Consider the following 17,208-nt stretch of genomic DNA (forward strand, 5'->3'; position numbering starts at 1 on the left):
TCCACTGTTCTGCTTGTTGACCGAGTGTGAACGCTTTTTTTTTCTTTTTTTTTTTGCTGCGCCGTTTTTTGGACCTGGTAAAAGATCCAAATATTACAAATTTAGTACTCAAAGTGCTCATTTCTCGCATAGTTACGTCACCGATTGAGTCTCATTGGCCATTTATTCTTAAAAAGAAAGCATTTCCCCTTTCTCATTGGCCAAACTTGAAGCTGTGTTGGCTTATTTCTCCCTTAGCCAGTTTTTAGCCATGGACAACTTTATGTTGCAATTTCCACACTAACAACGAGGGAGATGGATTTCAGATACTTTTGTTAAATGAAGATGGGGGAATGATGCACATACCATAAATTTTGTGTACATCCCTTAAATAAAGCCATGATAGCTATTTTAAATACTTTTTTACAAACTATTCCTTTGGTACCTTACTATCGAAACATTTTTGGCTGTGAATATTTTATACTCCATTTAAAGAACAATGAATGGAATCCACATGGATCCCTTGCATAGCATGGGATACTGGACTAGTACTTGTATAAATTAGTGACACGACCTTTCGACGCTTCTTCACAAAATATTTTTTAAAGGATGTGCAAGAACATTATTAGTTTTTAAGTCACAAGATTTGACAAAATCAATTATGACAATCGCAATATGCCAAGAGTAGTTGTGCAGGGAGTTTACAAGGAAATGAACTCATGTCAAGTACTTTTGTCTCTTCCAATATTTGGTGAATCCTAACACCAGGAAGATCCAACAGAAATAAATCCCTATTTTTATTTATTTACAGTATCGACTAACTATATGTTTTATATCTATACTATATCATAGTAAAGATTTCTAGTTATTGTTAATGTTAAATTTATATCTCGAATTTGAGCCCGCATTCCTATTTGGCTGATTTCGGATGAGGGGCTCACGACGACGCGAATAAAGAAGGCCACTAAAAGACAAAATAGGGGCACACTTTATTTTATTATATCTATTTCGGTGGGCCAGGTCAATTTGTTGAATGCTTATCGGTGAGGGACTTCCCTTCTTGGACGTGCAAAAGAAACGTGTGGGGCCACGAAAGTCAAATAAAAGGGGAAGCACAACTAGGGTTTTTTGCCGCATATAAAAAGAAAAGAAATTGAGGGTTTCTTTCTTTGAGCGAAGACCAAAAACTGCACAAAGCAAGACGTACAGAGACGCTCGTATTCAAGCTGCACGAAGGAGGCAGAACTTACAGAGACATTCTTGAACGTGCGCGTGTTTTTGCTTTGGGCTTGAACATGCAGTGATTTGTGCAGTGAGTTTATTTTGTCCAATTAAGTTGTTTATTCGTAAACACTTTGGGTTTTGGCTTAAATCTAGGTGTGAAAAACACTCGAGCGTTTGAGCGATTTGTAACTCTGATTCTCCGATTATAGTGGATTATTTGTTGCTGGCTCTCCTCGTGGATGTAGGTACCGATATTCGGACCGAACCACGTAAATCTCTGGTGTCTTTTATCGTTCCTTGTTTATTTTTCTGGTATTTTCGCATTGACTTAATTTGCAAGATCTTGTCGTTTCTGCGTTATATTTCAAACAATTGGTATCAGAGCTTGAGGGTTGGATTTTCTGGATTGTGATTTGGGGCTTTTGCTTGTCTGATTATTATCTGGAAATACTACTATTGCAATTATGTCCGGAGCGAAAGTTGAGATTGAGAAATTTAACGGGAGGAACAACTTTGAGTTATGGAGCGTCAAGATGCGTGCGCTATTGACAACCCAAGGTTTGGCTAAGGCATTAGATGGCGAAGATGGGTTACCCATTATAATGAAAGTAGCTGATAAAGCAGAGCTAATGGAGAGAGCAAAGAGTATAATCCTGCTGAATTTATCGGATGAAGTGTTAATAGAGGTGGTTGAGGAGAAGGATGCCGCAGCATTGTGGGCAAAATTACAGGCACTCTATGTAACGAAGGGTTTGAACAATCGCTTGTACATATTGAAGAGGATGTTTCAATTTCGATACACTGAAGGTACGTCGATCAGATCCCATCTAGATGAATTTAATAAACTCATGATGGATTTGAAGAATGTCGGTAAGATACTTGATGATGAGGAATAGGGCATGATGTTATTGGCTTCTTTACCTGAATCATGGGAGCACTTTACTGATTCACTACTCCAAGGGCGTACTACGATTACCTCGGAAGAGGAAAAGTCAGCATTGTTCTCTAAAGATTGGCAGAGGAAGTTGCGAGATGATAGTCTAGCGCAGGATGTAGCGCGAGGACTAGTGATTCGAGGTAGAAAACAACATCGAGGGTCCAGTAGCAGCAGAGATAAAAGCAGGTCAAAGTCATGCAATAGAAAGTCTAAGGGACGCGTGAAGTGCTTTGAGTGTCAGGAGGAGGGGCACATCGGGAGAGATTGTCCGAAGCGAAGAAATAGAGGTGACAAGCAGAATGCCACGAGCAGTGTGGCAAACGTTGCTGAGGAGAGCACTAGTGATGCAGAGGCCGTCTTGTGTGTGACTACTAGTTCGTTAGGAGATGAATGGGTGCTAGATTCGAGGTGTTCTTATCATATGACGCCTCATAGGAACTAGTTTACTGCTTACCAGACTGCAAATGGTGGTAGAGTTCTGATGGGGAATAATGCAACCTGCAATGTTGTGGGGATAGGAACAGTTTAGATTCGAATGCACGATGGGGTGGTACGCACACTAACAGACGTGAGACATGTACCAGAGCTCAAGAAGAACCTTATTTCTTTAGGGACACTTGATGATATCGGGTGTAAATACACTATCGAAGGTGGAGGCTTGAAGGTCTCTCGAGGTGCCATGACAAGTGATGAAGGGAAGAAAGTGAATTCTCTCTATCATCTACTGGGAGAGACCGCGACCGAAGCTTCTGCAGTTTCATCAAGTGAGTCAAGTTCTGACTTGACTCAGTTATGGCACATGCGTTTGGGGCACATGAGTGAGGCAGGTATGACGATGCTGAGTGATAGGGGGTTGTTAAAGGGTCAGAAGACAGGGAAGCTGGACTTATGTGAGCACTGCATCTTTGGGAAGCAGGCGTCGGATTAAGTTTACAATGCTATTCATTCGACCAAGCGACCGGTTGAGTACATTCATTCATACGTCTAGGGCCCATCTCCGGTTCCTTCGAAAGGAGGTGCCTAATATATGTTGACATTTATCGACGACTACTCGAGAAAGGTATGGGTATACTTTCTTAAGCACAAATATGATGTGTTTGATCGGTTCAAGAAGTTTAAGGCATTAATTGAGAAGCAGTCAGATAAACAGATCAAGTGCCTAAGAACCGATAACGGCATGGAGTTCTATGGTAAAGATTTTACCGAGTTATGTGAGAAAGAAGGGATTGTGAGACACCGCACAATGCCCAAGACGCCACAGTAGAATGGCGTTGCAGAACGGAAGAACAGAACTTTATTGGAGCGAGCTCGAAGCATGCTTTCCCATGCAGGTTTAGGCAAGGAATTTTGGGCCGAAGCAATGAACATGGTATGTTACTTGGTTAATCGATCTCCATCATCTGCTATAGAGTGGAAGACTCCTGAGGAAGTATGGTCGGGAAAACCTATTGATTACTCCGGATTACGAGTATTCGAATGTCCTGCGTATGCTCATGCGAGTGATGGTAAGCTTGAGCCGAGGGCGAAGAAGTGCATATTTCTGGGTTATGCACATGGGGTGAAAGGCTATCGACTGTGGTGCACTGATCCCAGATCACCCGGTTTTCTAATCAGCAGAGACGTGATCTTCGATGAGACTGCAATGCTTCAAAGGAGGGGTCTTGAGACACAACAAGCAGAGCATACAGATCGTGGTGTCAGCAGTGAGGTGGAGATTCAGGTGGAGACTCCAGAGACCTCAAAGGTAACAAAAGCTGAGATTACAAATCAGGCCACAGTTCCCGAAGTCGGTGATAATGAACAATCAGCAGAGCCGCAACACACTATAGCCGTGGGTAGACAGAGAAGGCAAATTAAACCACCGGTACGTTATGGTTATACAGATATTGCTTATGCATTGACTGTAGGTGACGAGGTGGAGACAGATAGGCTTTCGTCTTACTCTAAGGCGATGGCTAGTTCTGAGTCGTCGCAGTGGCTAGGGGCTATGAGTGAAGAGATGGAATCACTTCATCGGAATCAGACATGGGAGTTGGTCAAAGTACCTAAGAGCTAGAAGATTGTCGGTAGCAAGTGGGTCTTTAAACGGAAGGAGGGCATTCCCGGTGTCGAGGCAGCGAGATATAAGGCAAGACTTGTGGCGAAGGGGTATACACAGCGGGAGGGCATTGACTACAATGAGGTGTTCTCTCCTGTGGTAAGACATACTTCTATTCGTGTTTTACTTGCCTTAGTTGCTGCACAAGATCTTAAGCTGGAGCAGCTAGAAGTGAAAATAGCGTTTCTTCATGGTGAGTTGGAGGAACGGATTTACATGAGGCAACCAGAGGGATTTGCTATTCCGGGTAAGGAACATCATGTTTGTTTATTGAAGAAATCTTTATATGGGCTGAAACAGTCTCCTAGACAGTGGTATAAGCGTTTCAATTTTTTTATGGCTAGTCAGAACTATTCTAAAAGTCATATGGATAGCTGTGTTTACTATAGGAGATTGGAGGATGGGTCTTTGATATATCTGTTATTATATGTTGATGATATGTTGATAGCAGCTAAGAATATGTCTGATATTGTTGTGCTGAAGAGGCAATTGAGTATTGAATTTGAGATGAAAGATTTAGGTGCTGCAAAGAAAATTTTGGGTATGGAGATTTTGCATGACAGGACTGTAGGAATTTTATGTCTTTCTCAGAAGAAATATATTGAGAAAATTGTTGCACGATTTAATATACAGTCAGCAAAATCTGTAAGTACACCTTTGGCGATGCACTTTAAACTTTCAGATAAGTTATCACCGCAGACTGAGGAGGAGGAGGAGCATATGTCACGTGTTCCTTATTCTAGTGCAGTGGGTAGTATTATGTATGCTATGGTATGCACTAGGCCCGATATTTCACAAGCAGTGAGTGTAGTTAGCCGTTATATGAAGCGACCTGGTAAAGCTCATTAGGAAGCTATGAAGTGGATCCTCAGATATTTAAAGGGGACATCAGACATTGGAATTGTGTACCGAAGGGACAATAATGGCAGTGAGACCACTGGTTATGTGGATTCAGATCACGCAGGTGACTTGGATGAACGCAGGTCTTTAGCAGGGTACGTATTTACGCTAGCAGGTGGTGTAGTTAGTTGGAAGGTATCCTTACAGGATCACGTTGCCTTGTCTTCGACTGAGGCAGAGTACATGGCACTGACCTTTATAGAGAAAGAGGCAATATGGCTAAAAGGTTTACTCTCGGACTTTGGGTTAGATCAGAATAGTGTTGATATACACTATGATAACCAAGGTGCGATATATCTGGCATATAATCCGGTTTATCACGAGCGAACGAAGCATATCGACATCATGTACCACTTCATCCGAGATGTCTTAGCGAAGGGTGTAGTTGTTGTTAAAAAGATTACGACAGAGAAGAACCCAGCGAACATGATGACTAAGCCTGTTCCTTTGGCGAAGCTCAAGCTCTGCTTGAGCACAATTGGCGTCTATGGAGAGTAAGCGCCCGTCGAGGCGTTGGGAGAGCTAGCATGAATGATGAAAACTATAACTTGGCTACAAACATCGAGCAAAGGTGGAGAATTGTTAAATTTATGTCTCGAGTTTGAGCCCGCATTCCTATTTGGCTGATTTCGGATGAGGGGCTCACGACGACATGAATAGAGAAGGCCACTAAAAGACAAAACAGGGGCACACTTTATTTTATTATATCTATTTCGGTGGGCCCAGGTCAATTTGTTGAATGCTTATCAGTGAGGGACTTCCCTTCTTGGACGTGCAAAAGAAACGTGTGGGGCCACGGAAGTCAGATAAAAGGAGAAGCACAACTAGGGTTTTTTGCCGCATATAAAAAGAAAAGAAATTGAAGGTTTCTTTCTTTGAGCGAAGACCAAAAGCTGCACAAAGCAAGACGTACAGAGACGCTCATATTCAAGCCGCACGAAGGAGGCAGAACGTACAGAGACATTCTTGAACGTGCGCGTGTTTTGCTTTGGGCTTGAAGATTGGAGGTCTGACCGGATGGGCCCTCTCTGACCGGAGGATGGGAGAGAGAAAGTCATTCGCTCAGATTAGATTTTTTAATAAATCTGATCTGTGGGGCCCGCTTGCCACATGTCATTCGTTCAGTGGTGTTATGCATGGCTGATGTGGAATATCTCACTCACGTAATATTTTCTCGTTGTTGACGGACGACTTGAAATGAGTTCTTTTACAAAGAGGAGGGAGAGAGAAAAGAGCCAATAAATTCAGCATTGATTGTTGCGTGCGTCAGTTCTTTCGGCCAGAGGACAGAGAGACAGGAGAGCTTCCGGTTCACTTTTTTAATTCCACCTCGGAGGACAAATGTCCCGTTTTGAGTGGAGCCACGTAAGTTTAAACATGCCATGTAGGCGAATGACGTGATGATATTAAATCACTGAATATTTTTTCCAAAATTTGGGTCTATTCATTCTTTGTAGGAAGTAATTTATTTTTCCGGATAGCAAATAAAAAGTATATTTTTCCAAATATCGATGTGCTAGTCTATTTTCTTCAATAATCGTATTGAACCTTTCAAATGCTCCGAATTCCAAACCACCAATATTTATTTGAATGGACTAGATCAATTATAGAATTTTTGGATGTCTAGAAAACTATTTTCCATTAATTTTCAAAAGTTTCGAAACTTCTGGAGAATAAGAGAAGACTCAAATGTTTCCGAAAAAAATGAAAATTTCACGGATCGTATAACTTTCTGTGCTGGGTCCGATGGAGAAATGACATCGCGGTCAGGTGGATTGTACGAGCCATTAGAAGCGGCTGTGCGCGTGGACTACAACTCTGCGTAACTAGAGAGATTGAAATATTACGTCTTTTAGATGATTAATTCCTTGAGGATAAGAAGGCTATGTGTGATAAGTCCGGGAGTAGACTTTTGGTTCGGACATGGAATTGGCTCTGCAAGAGGAAATTCTTTGGCCTGAGCCATGGCGCCCAAGAAATGGACCTGGCTCAGGAATGCAAGGAGGAAGTTGCGTCGCTTTTATTCCCTAATTTTACTAGTTCTCCGTTTTGGCCATCCCCCTCACCCAGAAATTTCTTGGAAGCTTCACATGAGTTTCCACGCTGCGCAGAAGTCAAAAACCAACAAGTCCAACCATATCCTTCTCTCAAAGCAGAGACAAATTATAAAATGCAGGCAGAGAGTGACAACAAACTGGACTTTCCTTAACAAATAAGGAAAAGCATGATCACATGATGCTGCCTTAGTAGATGCTCTGAAAAGTAGAGGGAAAAACAGAGTACCAAAAAACTGTCCACAACCTCAGTGTGCATGCGCATCTAAGTGCTACTCAAATATCCGGGATGAACAAACATTGTAGGAAAACAGATTGTTGAAATGTTCTTCCCTAAACAAAGCATGCGATGTAGGGGGACTAAACTAGTGAATCGGGGGACTGCGAAAAACAATCGAATAAGTGAAGATTGCAGATGGCTCTGTACGACCAAAAAATTTGGACACACTCTACTCCACTTTTAACTGTAGCAGTATCGGTTGTCGTACTGGGTGCATATGCATGGAGATGGGTCACCTCTAGAATTTGAGAACTAATTCAAGTGTTGAGATGCAAACGCAACTGAGGCATGTGAAAGTCATTCCTCCCAAACGCTTTGTTACTTTGATGGTGGCATCCGATTTCTCTAAGAGTCAAGATTTATTACAAATAGGCATTCCTTCACGAGTTTCTTTTTCCTTTACGCAGTAAGTGTGATGGATTAAAAGGCGACACTATGAATAAGTCTTTCATTTGCTTTCACTTCCTTGAAAATCTTAGAACACAGTGGTCATTACTGACTAATCCTAAGACGAAGGGTTTAGAAGCTCAACCCCGCTATTCTAGTGTTCTTTAACAACTTATAGCCGACACTTGGTTTCGCACTATTACGGATACGAAGTGATGAAAGGTAAAGCACATACTATATGTCACATAACAAAGATTATACAAACAAAAGTGGAAATTGTAGAAGACAATGGCGATCAAGATTTAGCATGTCTCCAATGAGAGAGAAGGAGAAGGAGGGAAGGAGTAGTAAGGAGTTGAATCATACTCGGTTCCACTCCAATTGATCCTGCTACTAGGATCCTGCCTATTCATTTGGCTTTTGATCATCGTAACTACTTTCGACATCTTGGGTCGGACAGATGGATTGCCATCTGCGCACAACAATGCCAGTCGGACTAGCTGCTCTGCTTCTTCTTCCGCATAGTTCCCCTGCAGATTGGGATCAATCACTCTTTCCAACTCGTTCTTGTTCATAAAGCCACCTATCCATTCCTCCAAACTGAGATTTTCATTATAAGCCAGCACATCAAGTTTTAAGATCGACTGTCCAGAGATGAGCTCAAGAAGCATTTTCCCATAGGCGAAAACATCATTCTTCAATGTGCACTTTCGTGTGTGCAGGTACTCTGGGGCAATGAACCCAAGTCTGCCGCAGACATAGGTGGTGTCAACATAAATCTCTTCATAGAGGTCATATGTTTGAGAATAGGAATCAAAATCATCTGAATCTTCTCCTTGGGATGAGGATGAGACTCTCATGGGGTGCTCGACTCTGGGCCATTGAATGGTCTCTTTCTTTGCATTTCCGTAAGGTACGATAAGGGCACGCCAAAAACCTCCTATCACAGCCTCAAATTGGGTATCCAGCAATATACTTGATGTGCAAATGTCTCGGTGCATGATATTGAGGTTGCCTTGATCATGTAGGTGCGCAAGACCTCTTGCCACTCCCAAGGCTATACGCTTGCGAGTCGTCCAATCGAGAGGTTGGGTGGACCGATCCGGTCTACGTTCAAGATGATAACTTAGGCTGTTGTTGATCATCAAGGGATAGACCAGTAAAAGCTCTTTCTTGGTCCTGCAAAAGCCCCTTAGGTATAGCACGTTTCGGTGCATCGAAACCGTCCTTCCCACTTGCACTTGCGCTTTGAACAGCTCTTCCATCCATTGATTGACAGAGATCGCTCTCTTTACTGCCACTAGCAAACCATCGGCCAAGCGCCCACGGTAAACCTTGCCAATTATACCTTCATGCAACAAGTTGTCGCGGCTAAAGTTGTGTGTTGCGATTCTGAGCTCCTTTAGAGAGAAACTTTTAGGAGGTGTTGGATCATCTTCAACGGACTCAGTAAAACTGAAGGTTCGGAGATTGAATACCATCTAAAAGGGAGGAAAAAGTAGATTCTTCTCAAATACAAATGGATCGTATAAGCTTGGTGGTTCTCTCGATATGTGGCGATTGGGATTGTGCCTGTCTCACCCACGACTGGCTTTCGTATTGATGACTCCCATCACCGAGAAACTTCTTGAAAGCTTCATATGAGTTTACCTTGCAGAGAAGAAAGTCAAAGCCAACTAGTCCAACCATATCCTCCTCTGCAAGCAGAGAAACAAATTTGAAATATGCAGGCAGAGAATCAAAGTGCCAACAACTTGGATTTTCTTGTATATACAAGGATTGATGTGCATGAAGATACATGTGCGACTGATCCTAAGGACAACTTTTATTGTGGCCTTTAATTTTCGTTAGAACAATAGTACTTTCTTACTAACTTAAAAATTAATTCACCATGAATTTGATAGATTAAAAGGTGACACTTTGAATTTTTATTTCATTTTCTAGTTTTCAATTCAATAACAAATGTACAAGATAGCATTCATTGCACGAAGGACATGAAATACGTCTAAAAAAAATCGGAGGAAAGTATTACAGAAAGATAATACAAATGCAAGTGGAAAGGAACATATAGAGATTAGGAAGAGAAACATATAAGCGAAGGTAAAAGGCTATGGTGATGATTAGGGGTGTCAATAAAACCTGGGCCGGCCCGGCCCGACCCGCGTCGACCCGGTCCGGCCTTAAAATTTGGGGTATTTTGGGGTCGGGTCTTAATCTTCTTCGAATATGGCCCTAAAATTTGAGGTTTCGTTAGGGTTGGGTAGGGTCAGGCTGACCCATTAACACTCTGGGCTGGCCCATCTCCCTCTCTCAGACTCTTAGTCGCCAATCGCCATCGCCTTCGGACGCTCTCTCGCCTCGCCTTGCCTCGTCTGCTCTCGTCTCTACCCCCGTCAATCATCTCTCTGCATCCTTCGCTCGTCGCCGTCGCTTGAGGTCGGTCTCTCTCTCTCTCTCTCTCTCTCTCTCTCTCTCTCTCTCTCTCTCTCTCTCTCTCTCTCTCTCTCTCTAGCTCTGCAATGCCTCTGTTAGGGTTCGCCTTTGTTGTTGTCCTTTTCGCTCCGCTTGCCCTAGCGTCCTCGATCTGCTCCCTTTTGCTCCACGATCGCTTGCGCTCGCGAGCTCCCGCCCTTCCGTTCGCGCTCCGGCGAAGGGAACGAATTGCTTGTACAAAGCAGCTGTGGAGCGTGATATCAATCGCGTTCTGCGGATTTCGTGTGTGTTGGGTGTCTCTGATTGGGTGTCTGAATTTTGGGTTCAAGTGATAGTGCCGGACAAGTGAAAGGACGGAGCCAACAACACCACCGAGGGCGGCGGCCGCAAGATCAACGAGAACAAGCTCCTCTCCAAGAAGTCCAGGTTACACCCTCTCTCTCTCTTTGTCCCTTTCCCTTTCTCTGGAAGATGAATTTCCATGGAGTCGCTGTATTGCGCTGTCGCGAACTAGCTGTGGTTGTTAACGGGTGTGACTTTTGTGGGTCAATTTCGTTTGATAGAATTGTGCGGTGGGGATTTCTGTAATGTCTGGAGGAGTTGGAGCGGTTGCAGTTTGCTCAGCTTTATGCAATTTTTGTTGTGGAAGTGGTATGAGTGGTGCAATATGATTAGTAATTAAGTGAGAACTTTTGTTGTTATTGCCCCCCGTATGCCGGTCGCAATATCTTCATCTGTGTTAGGTCGTTGAAAGAACGAAAGCGAGAAAGTTCCCTGGAATCATCTTAAAAACTGGAGGTGGGAAGAGATGAGTAAAATGTATTCATCTTTAATTAGTTTGTGATTCTAGATTGCAGGGACTTTCCCTTCAAAATAGTAGCCTTTTCTGTACCCTTTATCTGAAGGATATGACGATTATGAAAATATGGTTCTTTCTTTGTGTCCACTAGCCATCAATATAACGTGAGGTGATGCCGTCGCCATTGTTACTAAATAGGGAAAAGTGCCAAAAAAGTCCTAAACCTTTTGCATTAGTGCCAATTTAGTCCTAAACCTTTTTTGGTGCCAATTCAGTCCTAAACCTTTTGCATTGATGCCAATTTAGTCCTAAACCTTTTTTTGGTGGCAATTCAGTCCTAAACCTTTTAAATTGGTGCCAAATCAGTCCTAAACTTTTTATTTTTGTGCCAATTTAGTCATTCCGGTCAATTTTGACCGGATTTTATCGATGTGGACACCTGCCGGCCGGCGGCCGGTCACAGGCGCTGACGTGGCGCCGACGTGGACAATTTTAATATTTTTTAATATTTATTTTTTTTTTCCTCTTTTTTTTTTTTGGTCTCTCCCTCCTCCCTCTGGCCGGTCGCCGGTCCGGCGACCGGCCAGAGGCCAAAGGCCGGCGAGCTCGACCTCGTCGGCCACTGGCGAGGGCGGGCCTCACCTTGGTCGAGTGAGGCTCGACCTCGCCAGATCCGGCGAGGGCTTGAGCCTCGCCTTGGTCGGGCGAGGCCCGACCTCGCCAGATCTGGCAAGGTTGAGCCTCGCCCGACCAAGGCGAGGCTCGAGCCCTCACCGGAGGCCGTGGCGAGGCGAGCCTCGCCATGGTCGGGCGAGGCTCGACCTCGCTGGATCTGGCGAGGTCGCCGGGCGAGGCTCGACCTCACCAGATCCGGCGAGGTCGGGCCTCGCCATGGTCGGCGAGGCCCGACCTCGCCGGATCTGGGGAGGTCGAGCCTCATCCGACCAAGGCGAGGCTCGCCCTCGCCGGGCGAGGCCGCCCTCGCCAGTGGCCGGCGAGGTCGAGCTCGCCGGCCTCTGGCCTTTGGCCGGTCGCCGGACCGGCTACCGGCCAGAGGGATGAGGGAGAGGCCAAAAAAAAAAAGTGGAAAAAAAAAGGAAAAAAAGGAAAAAAAATAAAAATTCAAAATAATATTAAAATTGTTCATGTCGACGCCACGTCAGCGCCGGTGACTGGCCGGCAGGCATCCACGTCGGCAAAATCCGGTCAAAATTGACCGGAAGGACTAAATTGGTACAAAAACAAAAGGTTTAGGACTGAATTGGCACCAATTTAAAAGGTTTAGGACTGAATTGGCACCAAAAAAAGATTTAGGACTAAATTGGCACCAATGCAAAAGGTTTAGGACTGAATTGGCACTAATGCAAAAGGTTTAGGACTTTTTTTGGCACTTTTCCCTTACTATATATATCATGCATGCCACTGGGTTCAAGAAGTTTACTGTTTGGGGAAGTTATGGAGCAGTGTTTGGTCTTGATTTTACCTTATCTCTTGCGAATTGTAGAATCATCAGCTTGAAGAGAATGTCTAAAATTTTATTATGTGTTGATTATTTTGTTCTTTTTGGCTGTTTTAATGATCTTAAGCTTGCTTTAACTTGTGTAGAAAAGGGAAAAGTGATTAGTGAACATTACAAGCTCCTTCCAGTTGACTTGCGTGACATACCAAAGTTGGACGACAATATATCATTGGCTAATTTAATTGTAAGTTGTTTTAGCAGAGACGACATTTGCATGATTTTGCAATCTCTGCATTTTCCTATCTCATTTCATATCACTTTAACCTGCAGCTCTCTTTCTTATCATTTCTGATAGTAATTAATTTTTATGCCCTGCTTAATGTTTTGTTATATCTCTATCTGTGATAGAATTTGGGAATTCAACATCTTCTAAATTAGTTATCCTGTAATCAATAATTTGGAGTAGAAATGACAACTCTTGAGATGTTTCTGGGATCAGAATCTGTTCTTGGTTTTGTTATGTCAAAACTTTTGTTGAGAATGACTTAGAAGCCAGTTTTAGAGATGTAAAATCGATGGTGAAGCATGATGATCAGAAGGTAATTATGAGCATATCAATACTTTAAACAGAAAATGTATCAGCTTTTTAAAACTGAAGGTTTCAGGTTGTTTGGTTGGTTGCTTTAGACAATGGCATTTCGTGTATGTGGACTTTTTTCATTTAGCATCATGCACATCAATAAACTTCATTAATAAGATCAAAGGTCCACTTGAAAAGCATCAAATTCTGCCTGGTTTCATGAGAAAGGCTAATAGAAGTTCGATGTTATATTAATTTGTCAACAATGTTAATTAGAAGAAACCAACGGAAGTGTTTTTCTCATTTTGTACCTCTTTTTCCTGCTATGCTGATAATCTTCTTCCTTGTTCAGATAAAAGTATCATGATGGAACTTTAATTATCTATCCTGGGATATTTTAAGCACCATCTACCTTAACAGGAGAGGCATCTTTTTGTTTGGTATCCATTTGTATTTGTCAAGAGTATGTTGAGGACTACATTTCTGATTATAGTAATACTTTCCAGGTTCTAAGTGTCATAGATAAAAGGATTGCTAAATGTCTGAGACAAGTGCTTCTAGTGTAACACAAAGAAGGACAAGATCTTCGGTATGGGAACACTTTAAACATATTCCTGATGAAGAAAAGGCTAAATGTATATACTGTGGGGCCTGTATTGATTGTGCTAGTGGTCAAGGGACCAGTTTGATGCATCGTCATTTAGCTAGATGTAAGGAATTCCCATATGCAAATGTCGAGAAAAGGCAAAAAAATGACTCGGGTCCTTGGAAATTTGACCAAGATGATAGTGGAAAAGAATTGGCGATCATGTTTATTTTTGATGAATTGCCTTTCAAGTTGGTAGAGCATGAGGGATTTTGGTGATTTGTGAACAAAATCCAGCCAAATTTCTTAATCCCATCGTGCAACACTTTGAGGCGCAAATGTTATGATTTATACACGGATGAAAGAAGTAAGTTGAAGTTTTCTCCTTTATCGAATTGTATTGTCCAACTGTCCTACGATGGACTGATTTTAGGGAGTAACCCATAGATGGCGTAAACACTTGGATGAACTGCTGCAGTGGAATATTGAGAGGAAATGCTTTCCCAAGCTTTCCGCGTTCTCCCTCCCAACTTTTTCTTTATCGAGTAGTTTTCTTCATACGATTAATGTTGTCACACGCTTGAGTAGCCCCCTCTTTCCGTCTCTTCCATTATCTAGCTTGTTGAAAGCATTATCCTTGCCTAACTTGGTGCTTTTCTCCTACCGAGATGGAGAACAGGGACATTTGATGGAGCAGCATTGAAGATAGAAATGTCAGTTTTCAGAGCGAAAAGAGTTATGTTTATGTTCTAATGGTGTTTTTCTTGAAGACGGGAGTGGTGGATGATGATTATTGAGAGGCAAAACGCTTCCTTGAGCTGGATATTTCACATGAGCTTCTGTCTTTTGATAACATCAAAGAACAACTTGCATTATTCAATCGGGAGCTAGAAGTGTATCAATTGTTTAGCATGTGTACTGATATTAAGATAGACTTGTAATAATACGACCCAAGCATCGTGAACCATGTCTCTCCGTGATGGTGATTACTCTATGTAGAAATTTTTCTTTATGAGAATTGTCTTCTGCCTTTTGATGTTACTATCTGTGCGAAAAAAAAAAAAAAAACAAAAACCCGAAGCCCGGCCCGACCCGACCCGGCCCGGCACGGGCCTTGGGGTGTATGGTGAACAGGGTCTTGGGTGGGTCTGGGCGGGTCAAGCATGACCCTGTAGGTTTCGGGTCGGGTCGGGTATCAAGAAAGCCTGACCCGACCCGACTCATTGACACCCCTAGTGATGATGTAGCATTGACATGCCTGTCATGGAGCAATCCCCAGACGAGAAGGAGAAGGGAAAGAGTGGAGTGGTACGGAGTTGAGTCACACTCACTTTGACTCCAACTACTCCTTGTACTAGGGTCTCGCTATGGAAACTGGCTTTTGCACATTTGAACCACTTTAGACATCTCTGGTCGAATCGTAAAAAAGTTAATACCACTAAAAATCTCAAATTGATATATTTATGACAAATTTACCCTCCGTTAATTTTCGCTAAATTGATGATTTGAATGGCACAGTTGACGGGTGTACCAGTTTGGGATTTTACCTTTCTGTTTGTTACAGGTTTATCAATTTGTGATTTTTCGTAGTATTAATTTAATTTAATGAAGAGTAAATTTATCAAAGATATATCAGTTTGGGATTTTTGGTGGTCAAAACATTAATTCGAGGTAAATTTGTCACGGGTGTATCAGTTTAAGATTTTTCGTGATAAAAAAAAATTAATTTAAGATAAATTTGTCACATGTGTATTAGTTTAGCATTTTTGGTGGTATTAACTCAATTGTAAAATATGGGTTTCAAGGTTAAAAGGGCAAAGGTGGAAAAGCAAAGAAACAAAAAGAAAATGTTGAAAAGTCAAAAGCAAAAAGGGAGCAGTGGAGTGCTTCAGCTCTATTAAGAGGTTGAGAGCATGCACGCAGAAAAGAAGAAAAGAGAGGAAAGAAAAGAGAGAAAGGTAAAGAGGAAGAATAAAAGAAAAAAAAGGAAGAGGGATTTCGCGCTACATGCCACGGGAGTGTCGTCAAGCAGGAGTTACTTCGTATCGCAACACCCGGTAAGTATTCGTGCCTCTCGTTTGTCCAATCGAAGTATTTTTTGGAATTGTGGCACAATTTCGAAGTTTTGTGAAAATCAAGCCACGTAGTTCGATTTTTGAGTTATTGAGCTACGAAATATATAGAAATGGTAGTTTAGGTTGATATGAGATTGTGAGATTTTACGGAACTCGATTTGAGCTTGCGACTTGTCTGAAACGAAATTTTGAAGTTGGTTGTGACTGATGAATAGTGCGCGATGGCGATTTTTATCGCTTTATGGTCCACTTTGTGGTCAGCTAAGGCTGCGCATCACAACTTGCCAATTAGTGTTTGATTCTGTTCTTTTGTTCCCAAAATCAGTTTGGGAACAGAAATGCGTTTGTTTAATTTTTTGATTCTTGGCACAATTTTGTCAAAAATTGTTCCCAGAATCAATTTTCAAGAATAAAAAAAATGTAGCTTCTTGATTCTGGGAACAATTTTGAGAATCAATTTTTTTTTCTTCTTCCTTTTCTTGGTTTTTAATGTAGCTTCTAATGTCCGGCTCGAGGACCGCCTTCGTCGGATCTGACGAGAATAAAATATTTTAATAAAAATATTATTAATAAAAAATATTATTAAAATAAAAAATATTTTACCGGCCATGGCCAAAAAAAAGAAAAAATATATTTTTAATAAAAATATTTTAATAAAAAATATTATTAATAAAAAAATTATTTTACCTGCCATGGCTGGTGACTAGGCCATGGCAAAAAAAGAAAAAAAATATTTTTAATAAAAATATAATTAATAAAAACCATATTTTACCGGTCACGGCCAGCGACCAAGCCATGGCAAAAAAAATGTATATTTTTAATAAAAATATTTTAATAAAAAATAGTATTAATAAAAAAATATTTTAATAAAAAATAGTATTAATAAAAAAATATTTTACAGGCCATGGCAAAAAAAAAAGAAAAAAATATATTTTTAATAAAAAAAATATTTTACTAGCCATGGCCGGCGATCAGGCCATGGCATAAAAATATTTTAATAAAAAAATTATTAATAAAAAAAATATTTTACCGGTCATGGCTGGCGACTAGGCCATGGCCAAAAAAATGAAAAAAATACTTTTAATAAAAATATTATTAATAAAAAAAATATTTTACCGGTCATGGCCGGCGAGCAGGCCATGGCCAAGAAGGAGGAAAAGAAAAAAAGAAAGAAATATTAAAATATTTAAAAATATTATTAATAAAAAGAAATTTTGTGGCGTTACCAAACGCATTTCTGTTGTTTTTCTATTCCAAGGATGGAATTTTGGGCCGTTAACAAACGCCTTAAAATGCTCAAAATCAATTCCGAGCACAGAATCGTTGTCATGCGCAGCCTAAGTTGAGAGTCTTGTAGTTCCCTGAATGGGCTTTCTTTTGATTACAAGTTTGCTTAGAATGGGATTCGATAGCACGA

At 41.5% G+C, this 17,208-nt stretch overlaps 1 protein-coding gene and 1 long non-coding RNA gene across 2 annotated transcripts; one reads left to right on the plus strand and one right to left on the minus strand.

Moving 5' to 3' along the window:
- Window positions 1–8,161: 8,161 nt before the first annotated feature.
- On the minus strand, window positions 8,162–9,391 carry LOC130139092 (BRASSINOSTEROID INSENSITIVE 1-associated receptor kinase 1-like). The gene is made up of 2 exons (XM_056315325.1): window positions 8,875–9,391; window positions 8,162–8,799 (listed from the first exon to the last, which is right to left on the minus strand). The coding sequence occupies exons 1-2, from the start codon at window positions 9,338–9,340 to the stop codon at window positions 8,162–8,164; spliced, it is 1,104 nt and encodes a 367-aa protein (XP_056171300.1). The 5' UTR covers window positions 9,341–9,391.
- Window positions 9,392–12,695: 3,304 nt separating this feature from the next.
- Window positions 12,696–14,687, plus strand: LOC130139109 (uncharacterized). The gene is made up of 2 exons (XR_008817331.1): window positions 12,696–12,794; window positions 14,385–14,687. It is a non-coding gene; the product is annotated as an uncharacterized LOC130139109 (long non-coding RNA).
- Window positions 14,688–17,208: the final 2,521 nt, after the last annotated feature.

Source organism: Syzygium oleosum, unplaced genomic scaffold (assembly GCF_021117445.2).
Source record: "Syzygium oleosum isolate NSW1041296 unplaced genomic scaffold, Sole_v2.1 Sole_v2.10, whole genome shotgun sequence".
NCBI lineage: Eukaryota > Viridiplantae > Streptophyta > Magnoliopsida > Myrtales > Myrtaceae > Syzygium > Syzygium oleosum.

Bases quoted from the DNA above. Each gene is read 5' to 3' on its own strand.
- LOC130139092 (XM_056315325.1), bottom strand. From the start codon at position 9,340: ATGGTATTCAATCTCCGAACCTTCAGTTTTACTGAGTCCGTTGAAGAT. The intron at 8,800-8,874 runs GCAACCTCAATA...AGGCTGTGATAG, and splicing joins TGCGCACCTACATGATCAAG to GAGGTTTTTGGCGTGCCCTT.